Source organism: Hippocampus bargibanti, linkage group LG16, assembly GCF_051943395.1.
Source record: "Hippocampus bargibanti isolate YZ-2025 linkage group LG16, ASM5194339v1, whole genome shotgun sequence".
In the NCBI taxonomy this organism is placed as follows: domain Eukaryota; kingdom Metazoa; phylum Chordata; class Actinopteri; order Syngnathiformes; family Syngnathidae; genus Hippocampus; species Hippocampus bargibanti.
Window position 1 is genome coordinate 15,322,327 of NC_142749.1, and position 13,015 is coordinate 15,335,341.

Sequence of the window (13,015 nt, forward strand, 5' to 3'; positions counted from 1 at the left end):
TTCTCTAATTAAGAATAAGAAAGCCTTTGATAGTCCCACAATGGGGAAATTATGTATCAAAATCCTGTAAACATTTCCCAAGCAACATTAGGTCAAATAAAAACGGAATATTTCATTTTGAGTGTCACCGGCAGATTAACAACAGCAAAGCAAAATACAATCACAATAGAAAATGACAACATGAACAAGAAGAAATATACATATACTGTATATGATTTCCATCTCACCCTTTCAGGGCTGCGAATAAAGTGAGAGTGGATGAAGTTTATTAAATTTGACTTAAATAATAATTATACATTTTTTAAATTAAAATATATGTGATCAAAATTGTATTGTAATTGCGCAAGAAAGACTTGTTATGTTTTGTTATGAAATTGCGTAAAAGCCACGCGAGATTAAAACTTTAAAATTCGTCATTTCCGTCAAACAAAGTGGGCGTGGTTTACCCTGGCGCACCGCTTGTAAATACAGTAAATAAGACTTCCTTACAGTATTTGAATTTCATAAAAACAATGTCTAAATTATTATTATCATCTGTATGGTTTGTAAAATGCCATGTTTTTCGTTGTATTTCGATTTTACGTGAGAAGGTGACTCGCCATTTAAATGACACATTTTAAACGCAGGTTTTCAGTGAAAGCTCGACAATAAAAATATTCGATTGGTTTAAATTTAGATTTTTAGCTTTATGAACATATTTATTCACATATTTTAGTTGTATTTTGAAATTATGTGAAGTTTGAAGCCAATGACAACATGAAAAAAACCGATGAGCGTGGCTGTAGAATGAGACTTATCATTAAAAAATAACAACCTATTGAATGTTTTCTAATCCGTGTGATTATATTTTCATTTAAACTACTAAACAACGACGTCTTTTTTTCCTCACAGAATTGCACAAGGAGGAACCATTTCAAATTGACACCCATTTAAGCAACGTCACTTCCGGCATTCACTGACAGCCCACCAGCGTAAAGAAAACACAAACAAAACATAGTGAGTGGCATCCGGATAGGTTCATGGTGAGTGCCGTCAAAACGTCCAGTAAAAATAATCATGTAGTTTTCATAGTACGAGGCTAAAACCTTGTTGAATCGGACGCTTGAATGTGAAGTTATTTCAAGACATGTCAAATACGGGATGTGTTATTTTCAAGCGCTATCCTTGTAACACAGCTCAAGACATTTTCTATCCGTCGTTTGACTGGCTGAGAAATGACATGAGGTTCTCGTACTATCTCTTGACAATGTTTATCAACACAGTCCAGACCTTGTTTTTTTTTGGATTATCACCCTTTTAAATTGGACTTCATCCGAACCCCGTTGAGAATTTTTATCATTTTCAACGTGACCTTGATATTTCTCGAGTGTATTCGACGACGGGAGCAAGAAGGAATGTTGGCTTTTTTCTCAAACGACATGACTCGTTGCACATTTCGGCATAAACGGTGACTTTGAAAGTACATGTAGTTGTCAAATAATAGTCTTTATGTCTTTGTTTTTAAAAACGCAGGTAGTCCTCGGTTTACGACAGCTTCGACGTAACCCGAGTGTGTACGTGACTCTCCTCGTTCAATAACATACAACATCCAAACTATAAGTCAAAATTAAAATACATACATTAAAGGGGAATATTTTAAATTAATATTTGTATGAAAAACTCTGGCGACTCCTTGAAAGGAAAAGCCGAAAGGAAAAGTGGTTTTGTATGAAAAACACTTCTGGATAGTACATGAAACACTGAAAAATCCACAGACTTTTTCACTTCTTTTATTGTTTTTATGATGCCAAGATTCCGGTAAATATTTGTCTGAATAAAATATATTAAAGAATTTACCTACGTTAGAGGTGTCATGAGGTTTATAAATGCAAGGGCGCCGTCTTGTGGCCTTCATATGCAATGCACCCCGTTCATATTATAATAATAATAGTAATAATAATAGTACAGTAATACATTTAATTTACAAGCGCCTTTCAAAACTCTCGTGGACACTTTACAGTCACAGATTACGATACAATAATAATAATAATGATAATAATAATACATTTCATTTATAAGCCTTTCAAAACTCTCAGTTGATCATCTCTTGTACGTATTTCCCCATTCTGAGCACTCATTCTCTGCTTTTTTCCATCATTTTTGCGTGTCTTCTCAGCAGGGACATGTGATCGGACCGCGCTGTTGAAAAGCGGCTCTGCTGTGCTCTGCCCACATCAAAGGTAATAAATATTTGGTTCATCTGTGTGAAACTTTTCTTACAGGAACATCAAACTAGAGCAATTGTGGCGATAAAAGATGATTTGTCTGAAAACGGATAGGCCTGATCAGGGTGGATTAGATAGACGGGCTGTCCACACCCAGGACAGACACAAAGATTCAGTTTGTGTGATGTCATCGTACTGCCACTGATTGTCTGATGATTGATGCCAAAATTGAAACAAACTACATCACCAATAAAGATTGTTATGCAAGAGTCCCAAAACTCGTCAAATATCTCTGCTAATTAGCAGGCTGCAAATGAACAAGTAGCCTGTTGTTCGGGTCATCTGGCAGAGTTTGCTCAGTCTGCTCATGTTGCTTCATGTTACCATTTCCTTGTCACTCATGCCATCGCGCCTTTGAGCTATTTTTATAGTGCGCGTGAGAGCCCTACTGCCTTTTACAAGGCTACCATTGCTAAAGTAATATGAGCTACATCACTGATCAAGTGGATGTTCAAAGTAAGTTTTCCCCCCGAGGAAATAAATGCCAATCAAAATCATTGACTTTTGTTCCTCAACTGTCATTCAAGTACTAAAAAGAATCATTTCAAATGTTCTAAATGAGATATCATGGATGATGAGAGTCCGGCATCCATTTTTAGGGCTAAAACAATGGATCACGATGGAGAGGAAGCTCGCACCTTTGTGCAGGTCCTCAGCGACAAGTACAACACGGAGAACTTCCCGTATGGCCAAGGCGTGGGTGTTGTGGTGCTGCCCTCGCCTCCCGGGTCGCCTACCAAAGGTGAGCGGCGATTCCCGGTATTGGTTGTACCTTTATTCGTCTCGCAGTGGAGGAATTTACATTTCACGGCAGTAAAGTTATGAAAGGAAGAGGAAAGGAAAGAAAGAAGTAGAAAAACAAAATACGGGAGCTGCAGGAAAGGCAGCCACTCTTGCGACGCCATCTTGAAGTCAAAAGAACAATAAAAACTGAATAACAAATAATATATTATTATTATTATATATACTATATTATTGGTTTTAATCCTATTACTATAATAATAATAATAATAATAATAATACTACATTTCATTTCTAAGCACCTTTCAAAACTCTCAATGGCACTTTACAGTCACAGGATACGTTTTTTTTCTGTGGGTGAGCAGCGGCTGCCACACACGCCAGCGTTCACTCAACCCGGAAGTAACTCAAATAGATAGAAAGCTAGCTAGCTAATAGACAGCTAATAGCTAGATAGATAGAAAGCTAATATATAGCTAATAGATAGGTAGCTAGATAGATAGATTACTATCTATATAACTAGCTAGATAGATAAATAGATAGCTAAGTAGCAAATAAACAATAAATTAATATTCTGCAAGACTAATGAAGACAAATCCAATCCAATATATAGCTAATAGATAGCGATGAGATAGCTAATAGCTGGCGAATAGATAGCTAATAGCTAGCGAATAAAGAGCTAATAGCTAGCGAATAAAGAGCTAATACCTAGCGAATAGATAGCTAATAGCTAGCTAGCTATATAGCTAATAGCTACAGTAGCTAGCTAATTAGCTAGATAGCCAGCAAGATAACAAGATAGCCGGCTAATAGATTTTCAAAACGTCTTAAAAATCTGTCGTCTCATCAGTCAACTTGTTGTTATTACCTGTCATTCCTCGTCCGCAGGTCGCCTGTTCTTACCCAGGGTGCTCGTCTTGAACGACTGTGGCATCAAAAAGGCGGGTGACAAGTCCGACATCGCCGCTTTCTGTGCCCACGTGGTCGAGCTGGACCTTTCCTACAATGAGATCCACGACTGGAGCGAGGTACGCAAAACTACCTGTTATTACATCTAGCCTGGGAGCTAAATAGCTATCTAGCTAACTAGGTAGTTAGCTAGATAGCCAGCGAGATTGATAGATAGCTGAATAACTAGATGAATAAAAACAATGCAAGGGTTTTTGTAATTTTGACTCAAATTGCAGGACCCACAGAATATTGTTTTAGGACTACATAAACATTCAATGCAGCGGAAGAAACCTTAAACTCTCTTCTTTCAACAGAAAAAAAGAATTAATTCCTAAGTTATATGGGTCTATAGTTATCTGAGCTTGAAATGGGGGCGGCTATACAAAATACAATACAGTACGTGCATATTGATTTATATAGCGCTTTTACAACAGCTGACGCTGTTACAAAGCGCTAACATGGACAGAAGGCAAATGCTGCCCCCTCATGGAAGGGAAAAACATTACCAGAGGTCTGACCAGCACTTTATCTGCACCCCCGTGAGAAAAAAAAAAGAATACATTTGGGAATGGCAGCTCTTTTTAAACCATCCCAGGGCGGCCATTTTGTCACTTGTCGTCACGTGAAAATGACATAACGGTTGCCTAGGTAGCAACCCGAACAAATTCGGGAATGGCGCTCCACGACACACTTTTCAATTTCCGAATAAATTCGGGAATACCAGCAAATGAGTTTATCTCCTAATTTCCTCCTCACTTTAAGTGCCACATTTATTGTTTTTTTTCTTCATATGTTTGGACTGGTTTGCCAGATCTGTACCATCGTTTCCAACGTCCCTTGCCTAAACATCCTCAACTTGAGCATGAACCCGCTGAGCGGCGCCACGCTGGACCCGTGCATGACCGAAGTGTTCGCCCAAGTTCGGCGTCTCGTCCTTATCAACACGCACATCAGCTGGGAAACCGTACACGCGCTCACGCAAAACACCCCCGAGTAAGTCCCAACGAATCCATCCAAAATATGTCCCCGTTTAACCATCTATGCTCCCGATTTGTCCTCAGGTTGGTTGAGCTCTTCCTTTGCCTGAACGACTACCACGTCGTGTCCCAGTCGTGCACGTCTTGCCCCTCCCTGCGACTGCTGCAGATCACAGACAACAACCTGCGCGACTGGGGCGAAGTGCGCAAGTTCGGACAGATGTACCCCAACCTTAGCAAACTGGTGCTGGCCAACAACAGAGTGGAGTGCGTGGGTGACACCCGGGAGGCGCTGCAACGCCTCTTCCCTAATTTACGCTGCATCAATCTCAACAACTCAGGTTAGGGGGAGAGGGGTGCCATTTTTTTATTCCTCAATATTCAGATTGCGATTTTTATTTGTGATTATTTTTCTTGGTCCTAATGCGAGACAACAAAGAAAAGCAATGATGATGAGCGTGTATCACAGTCAAAATGATTATAGATAAGAAAACACCTAAAATAAAATAAAATAAAAATCATAAGTAAAAATAAAAACAAAAATATGCAAATTCACTTTAAAAAAATGATAACGAATGTGACGTCCATTTTATTTTTTGTCAAGTGAATAATAAAATAAATTAAAAAATAAACACAGAAATAGATAGATAAGCAAATAAATAAATAAGCAAATGAATGAATTAATAAATACAAAAATGAATAAATAAATAAATAAATAAATAAATAAATAAATGAATAAATAAATACACAAAATACACAAAATACATAAATAAATAAATGCATCAATAAATGCATCAGTCAATAAATAAACTAATAAATAAATAAATAAATAAACACATAAATAAATAAATAAATAAATAAATAAATAAATACACAATACATAAATAAATACCTAAATAAATGCATCCATAAATGCATCAATCAATAAATAAACAAATAAATAAATAAACACATAAATAAATAAATAAATAAATACACAAATAAATAAATAACTAAATAAATAAATAAAAGAATGAATGAATAAATAAATAAATACACAAAATACATAAATAAATACATAAATACCTGAATGAATAAATGCATCAATAAATACACAAACAACCAAATAAACAAATAAATAAACACATAAATAAATAAATAAATAAACACACCAATAAATAAATAAATAAATACATTAATACATTAATAAATAAATGAATGAAGGAATAAATGAATAAAAAATGAATTAATAAATAAATACATCAATAAATACATAAATAAATACAATCTAACAAATCATTCACAAAAAGCTGTTCAAAAATGAGTTTAAACCAAATTTTAAAAAGTCAAAATGAAATAAAGACTTCCCTATTCTGGGAAAAAAAAACTAAGACTGATTACAGGAAGACAATTTTTCATTTATTCTACATAAACCTTTTAGTTGAATAGTTGAGTCCTACTCCAAAATAAAAGCCAAGCAAAGAAGGAAATAACATGAAATATCTTAGTTTTCAATTTGAATTCTTTTACTGAACACATTTACTTACGTTCTTGTTGGTTTTCACTATAACACCTTGACAAAATCCGAGCAAACACGTGCGGCGTCAGGAAGTCACTAAAAATCACCATGTTGTTCTGTCACGCAGGACTTAGCAAGTGGGAGGACATCGAGAGGCTAAATTTCCTCCCTAAACTCCAAGAAGTCAAAGTGATGGGCATTCCGCTCTTGCAACCGTACGGCAAACATGAGCGCCGCAGCCTCCTTTTAGCACAGTAAGCCTGAACACATGCGGTGCGCCCCGGGAACGACTTTTTTTTTTTTTTTTTTTTTCATTGGTTTTAGCTTGATGAAAATGTGCCATTGAAGACCCCACCGCTACCAAACCATACCATGAACTCCTTCAATTGCAGCTTCTGGTTAGGAACTATTTGTTGTTATTAGTAGTAGTCGTATTTAGTAATGTGCGCGCGCTTGTAAATATGTGTACATTATGTCATGGCTTATACTTAATACGTCATATCTTCATATTTCCAAATTTAAATATTTTTTTTCTCTCTAGATGGCACTTTTTGAAGTCGACTCAACGTTTATTTGCTAACTATTAGCTATATATCTATCTAGCTATTAGCTATTTATTAGCTAGCTAGCTTTCTATCTATTTGTATTACTTAGCTAGCTATTTATCTAGCTATCTATCTTACTAGCTAGCTTTCTATTTGCTATCTATTAGCTATCTATCTATCTAGCTAGCTATCTGTTAGCTATCTATCTAGCTATTAGCTGTGTATTAGCTAGCTAGCTTTCTATCTATTTGGATTTGAATTTGCCTTTATTTGTCTCGCAGTGGAGACATTTACTTAGCTATCTATTTATCTAGCTAGCTATCTAGCTAGCTAGCTATTAGCTATCTGTTAGCTATCTATCTATCTATCTATCTATCTATCTATCTATCTATCTATCTATCTATCTATCTATCTATCTATCTATCTATCTATCTATCTATCTATCTATCTATCTATCTATCTATCTATCTATTAGCTGTCTATTAGCTATCTAGCTTTCTATCTATTTGAGTTACTTAGCTATCTATTTATCTATCTAGCTAGCTATATAGCTAGTTATCTATTAGTTATCTAGCTAGATATCTAGCTACCTATCTATTAGCTATCTATCTATCTAGCTATTAGCTGTCTATTAGCTAGCTAGTTTTATATCTATTTCAGATACTTCCGGGTTGAGTGAACGCTGGCGCGTGTGGCTGCCGCTGTTCACCCACAGAAAAAAAATTAACCTGTGACTATAAAGTGACCTTGAGTTTTGAAAAGCGCTTATAAATGAAATTTATTATTATTATTATTATTATTATTATTATTATTATTATTATTGTTATTATTGTTGTTGTTGTTATATTATTATTCATTGGTACGCAGTAATGTCATCCAAAAGACAAACTAAAGCCTGCCATCTGCGAGCCATAGATTATATAATATTTCATGTCCATATGGATTTTTGAAAAGAGACCGTTACGCGCAGCCGTGTAATACGTCATATCTTCATATTTCCAAAATCACTAACTTATTACCGTCACCGCTCAGGCTGCCAAATGTCTTCATGCTAAACGGGAGCGCGGTGTCCGAAAGTGACAAGGAAGCTGCCGAGAGGGTCTTCATCCGGCACTACCAGGGATGTCCAGACCAGGAGCGCCCGCACAGGTGTGGAAAACCACGCAATTCCTGTTAGCGCTTCAGAACCAGACCTGAAAAGTTTCAGATGAAGTTAACAAAATTGGTTGTTATGTAATAAAAACAAGTTTCACGGAGTGAGCAAATGGGTAGTCTCTAATTAGGAGTGGGGGGTTAGGGGGTACTGGGACTAACCTTTGGTTTAGGGAGGGGACAATGCCTCCACTCTCTCCCTGCTCAATGACTTCTTTGTACTGGGAATTCTTTTATTGGAAAACGGATATACACAAGTAGTTTTTTTTCCCTTTTGGTATATGAATTTCAAATACATGGTACTTTTTTCGTCAGTTCGTAAACCTCAATGGAGTCGGATGTTATTATGAGTATTTATTTATGAATGTGTTTATTTATTTATTTATGTAGTTATGTATTCATTTGTTTATGTGACAGTAGATCATGATGGATGGATTTGCGGTCAGACTGTCTCATGCTGCTGGATCCATTATGCAATCGAATTTCTATAAAATCTGGAGCACCGTACCGCGATAGGTTCAGCCAACCACCCCTCCCCCAAATTTGTTGATTCCAATATTTATTTATTTATTTATTTTTATTTGTGTTTGTTTTTTTGTTTTTTTATTTTTGTTATTTGTTTTCTTTTATCTTATTTTATTTTTTATTTTAATTTGTATTTATTTTTTAGTTTTAGTTTTTGGTCTTTTATTTATTTATTTGTATTTATGTATTTGTTTATGTATTTTTTAAATGTGTTATTTATTGCATTTATTTTTTTATTTTTATTTTGTTATTTGTTTTATTTTATCTTATTTTATTTTTTATTTTAATTTGTATTTATTTTTTTGTTTTAGTTTTTGGTCTTTTATTTATTGATTTGTATTTATGTATTTGTTTATGTATTTTTTAAATTTGTTATTTATTTCATTTATTTTTTTATTTTTATTTTTATTTGTATTGGTATTGGTATTGGTATTGCTATTGGTATATTTATATTTATATTTATATTTATATTTATATTTATATTTATATTTATATTTATATTTATATTTATTTATGGCAATGACAAAAACTGGCAGTGGAGTGGACATATTTTTGCACATTGTCTGGCAGTGAAGGGGTTAAAGGAGACAAAATTTGCGGTTAATTCACAAATTATAAAACACGGTCTTAATGCTTGCGTCAAAATAGCCCAGGGATCAGGAATTAGTCTGATTTGGGCGTGTTAATGCGACTAGCATGTTCACATCAATCAATTAGCATAAATTGATAAAGCCGCTAAGTATGAGCTAGCTTGTCGCTTTTTCTATTTAAAAAAATATAAATCCCGGTGTGCTTTCCACAGATACAACGAGCTGGTCTCCAAATACGGCCAACTGGCCCCGTTGGCCGACGTGGACCTGAGCCCCCGTTCCACGATGGTGGACGTCCGCTGGGGCGATAGGGTGGAGACGGTCAGCCTCCGCCTGGAGCAAACGGTGGGCGAACTGAAGAAGCAACTCAGGGCGCTTCTTCAATTGCCCACAAACGGAGTCCGGCTCTTCTACATCAACCGGGAAATGTCCGCCGTCTTCGGACCGGAGGAATTAAAATGCGGCTTCCGGGCACTGCACTCGTACAGTATCCGAGATGGAGATGAGATCCTCATAGTTCCGAAGGTGAAAAACCGATGTAGCTCCTCACATCTTTGAGGTAGGACTGTTGTTTTTTTTCGGGGTTGGGAGGGTTCACAGGGCCTGCTGAATGAACACTTTAACTGGATTATCTTTGACTTGAATTTGTCAGTTTATGCAAGAAAATATTGGGGCTAGGTTGCACCGTGTTTACCAAAAACCGCTAAGGCCTTGTGAGTTTTGCTTGCTTTGCCTCAACGGTTTTCGATCATCGAGATTTACGCACTAACCCGGGATGAAAAATTAATGATGTTTCGATCGTAAAGTTGTTTGTCATTTTGACTCAGATGGTTCGACATGTTTACGGCAAAAGGGTTTTTTTGCTCAGGTGCTTACGATTTACAAAAATATATCCACTCCAGTTGCCAGGGTTTTTGTCATTTTCACTCAATTTGCAGGACCCACACAATATTGAGTTTTAGGACTACATAAACATTCAATACAGTGTTAGACTATCTTCTTTCAGTAGAAAAAAAGTGTTAATTCCTAAGTTATATGGGTCTGGAGTTATCTGAGTGTGAAATGGGGGCAGCTGTACAAATTACAAGACATACATATTGATTTATCTAGCAATTTAACAACAGCTGAACCTGTAACAAAGCGCTAACATGCACAAAAGGCAAACGCTGCCCCCTCGTGGAAGGGAAAAACATGGCCAAAGGCTTGACCAGTGCTTTATATGCACCCAAACAAGAAAAAAAAACATCCTTTGCCTGACTGCAGAATCCCAGACTTGATGGTAACTTAGACTATCTGTTTTCATCATAAAAAAGAGTTAATTCCTAAGTTATGTAAGTCTGGAGTTATCTGAGCGTGAAATGGGGGCAGCTGTACAAAAGTAAAATAAATGCATATTGATTTATATAGCGCTTTAGCAACAGCAAAGACTGTAACAAAGCACTAACTTGGGAAAAAAGGAAAATGCAGCCCCCTTGTGGAAGGGAAAAAATTGCCAGAGGTCGGACCAGCGCTTTATCGGCACCCAAACGAGGGAAAAAAACATAATTTGCCTTACTGCAGAATCCCAGACTTGATGGTAACCAAACACCCACTGTAGTGCCAGGTCACTTCCTTCGTATCTATCAGCGGGTTAGCGGGAGGGGGGGAAGGGCGTTGACCACACGTCCATTTAACTGAATGCCACCGTTCTTCCATCACCCGCATAAAACCCGACACCTCGAGTGTCCGTTCTTTCACAGGAGGCGGGGTCTTGACCTCTCCCACGGACTCACGTTGGAAATCAAACGACGGGAAAATTAATTTGAGTCAATATGTCGGAAATTACATTTTTAATATGTTTTTTACTTTTTTTTATATTTTTTTTCCACTACACAGTCGCTCTGGGTGGTTTTTTTCTATTGGCAAAACCGTCGCTCAAAGAGAGGCGAGTCGAACTGCAACTGTATAATGGCAAAGCGCCATTCATATTAATCCGAAAAATGTATCCATCAAAAAATTACAAAATAGTAATCTTTCCTAACAATTTCCTGAAATTTCAGAAATGCTAAATAATAACAATAAACAATAATAATAATAATAATAAATTTCATTACAATACATACAATAATAGTAATAATGTAATTTATAAGCGCCTTTCAAAACTGTCAAGGACACTTTACAGTCACAGGATAAGTGTTTCTGTGTGTGAGCAGCGGCAGCCACATCCGCCAGTGCTCACTCAACCTGGAAGTAATTCAAATAGATACATAGTAAGCTAGCTCGCTAGCTAATAGATACACATACATAAACATAATATAATAATCTTAATATAATAATACATAAAACTCACACTGCCCACATCAATACAAACATTTGATTTTTGGATGAAACACCCGATCTTTTCCGACAAATTTTAACCGAACAGCTAGCTGGTATTTTGGTTTATTTATACGCTCATTATCGCATTAAAAAATTCACGGAACTTCAACGTTTGAAGATGTCCCGAAATGGCAGCAAACTGAAAATGTAGTTGAGGTTTGGTCGGACGTCGTTAGCTTGCATTTGTCAAACACTACTATGGGATGTTACATGAATTGTTTGCCATATGGTGTTGGTGTATTCTTATTTTATTGTTTATTGCTTTTAAATGTGTAAAAAATGTGACACTTGACACTGTGCATTTAAAAATTTTGTACAAATCTTGATTTGTACTCGTGCTTGAATTATCGCCCTAAAAATAACACACACACAAATTTTAATATATTTGTAGTTTTAGGGGCTAAAATTACTCTTATGGTAAATTTTCACAGGAAGAAGTTACACCCTCACTTAAAGGACAACCGACACCTTGCGTCCATAATTTGTAAAATCACTTCAAATGACTTTCTGAGCGATTAGAAGGAAAACAACTTAAATAATGCGATTGTGAATCGTTGTGTGTTGCACCAAGACTACTATTTGATAGTAGTTGACACAAATTCCCAGGGGACAAATCAGCCCATTTCCAACTGAGCTTGTGCACCATCCTGGGCATTTTCTCGGCGCTACATTGGAGTCCAGATGGCTCGAAAGGATACGGAAGGACCTCTTTAATCGATTGCAAACATTTATGCTTTCCTCTTCAGAACTAATTGAATCATATTCATAACTGGATGAGTAAATAGAAAGCATTTTCTCCCAATCTGAACTGTCTGAAGCCATTGTTTTGATTCTGGAGCAAGGCAGTTTGTGAAGGAGTATCCTGGCGTGACGTCATGAACAAGGGGGCGGGACTTTCTGAATTTGCCCAGTTTTGAGCTCATTTTGTGGCAGTTTTGGGACACTTTAAGTCATTTTTTTTGGTGTTTTGCATTTCACTAAAAATATCAGCCTGCGTGTTTTGGGTATTTTAGACACAATAAAACGTTTTTTTGATGTCAGTTAGGAAACAAAAAATGGTCGGTTGTCCTTTAAGCTAGATTTCAAATATTGTAAACCAGCCGCCAGTGTCTAATGGTTTCACTTGTGCTATGCCGGGGTCACTTGTGCTTTACAGGGGTTTTAATTTATATCTGTTGGATCATTGTTGTCAGCGATGATTGAAAAAAAAATTGTGATTCTATTTGTCAATCGTGATCATGATGCCATTTTCACAATGCTATAATTTAGCTTTGTCTTCTCTTGAAGAAATAAATGCTGAACCCATCTTAGACCTGTGGGTTGTTTTGTGTACCGCCCCACCATCCTCCAATCTTTGGGATGGACTGATGTTGAGTCCTGGAGATATTTCAAGTGTTCACCTCCATTATGAAAT

At 36.3% G+C, this 13,015-nt stretch overlaps 1 protein-coding gene across 2 annotated transcripts; it reads left to right on the forward strand.

Annotated features, from left to right (window-relative positions):
• Positions 1 to 936: 936 nt before the first annotated feature.
• Positions 937 to 12,905, forward strand: LOC148886641 (tubulin-specific chaperone cofactor E-like protein). 2 transcript variants are annotated; one of them, XM_089017265.1, is made up of 10 exons: positions 937 to 1,022; positions 2,156 to 2,219; positions 2,864 to 3,006; positions 3,894 to 4,033; positions 4,768 to 4,949; positions 5,018 to 5,274; positions 6,559 to 6,685; positions 8,009 to 8,125; positions 9,456 to 9,802; positions 12,033 to 12,905. In XM_089017265.1, the coding sequence occupies exons 3-9, from the start codon at positions 2,874 to 2,876 to the stop codon at positions 9,799 to 9,801; spliced, it is 1,302 nt and encodes a 433-aa protein (XP_088873391.1). In that variant the 5' UTR covers positions 937 to 1,022; positions 2,156 to 2,219; positions 2,864 to 2,873; the 3' UTR covers position 9,802; positions 12,033 to 12,905. The 2 variants fall into 2 exon arrangements, with proteins under 2 accessions (XP_088873391.1, XP_088873390.1); XM_089017264.1 differs by lacking the exon at positions 937 to 1,022 and adding an exon at positions 1,387 to 1,447 and having other exon boundaries at positions 9,456 to 12,905.
• Positions 12,906 to 13,015: the final 110 nt, after the last annotated feature.

Bases quoted from the DNA above. Each gene is read 5' to 3' on its own strand.
- LOC148886641 (XM_089017265.1), top strand. From the start codon at position 2,874: ATGGATCACGATGGAGAGGAAGCTCGCACCTTTGTGCAGGTCCTCAGC. The intron at 3,007-3,893 runs GTGAGCGGCGAT...CCTCGTCCGCAG, and splicing joins TCCCGGGTCGCCTACCAAAG to GTCGCCTGTTCTTACCCAGG. The intron at 4,034-4,767 runs GTACGCAAAACT...CTGGTTTGCCAG, and splicing joins AGATCCACGACTGGAGCGAG to ATCTGTACCATCGTTTCCAA.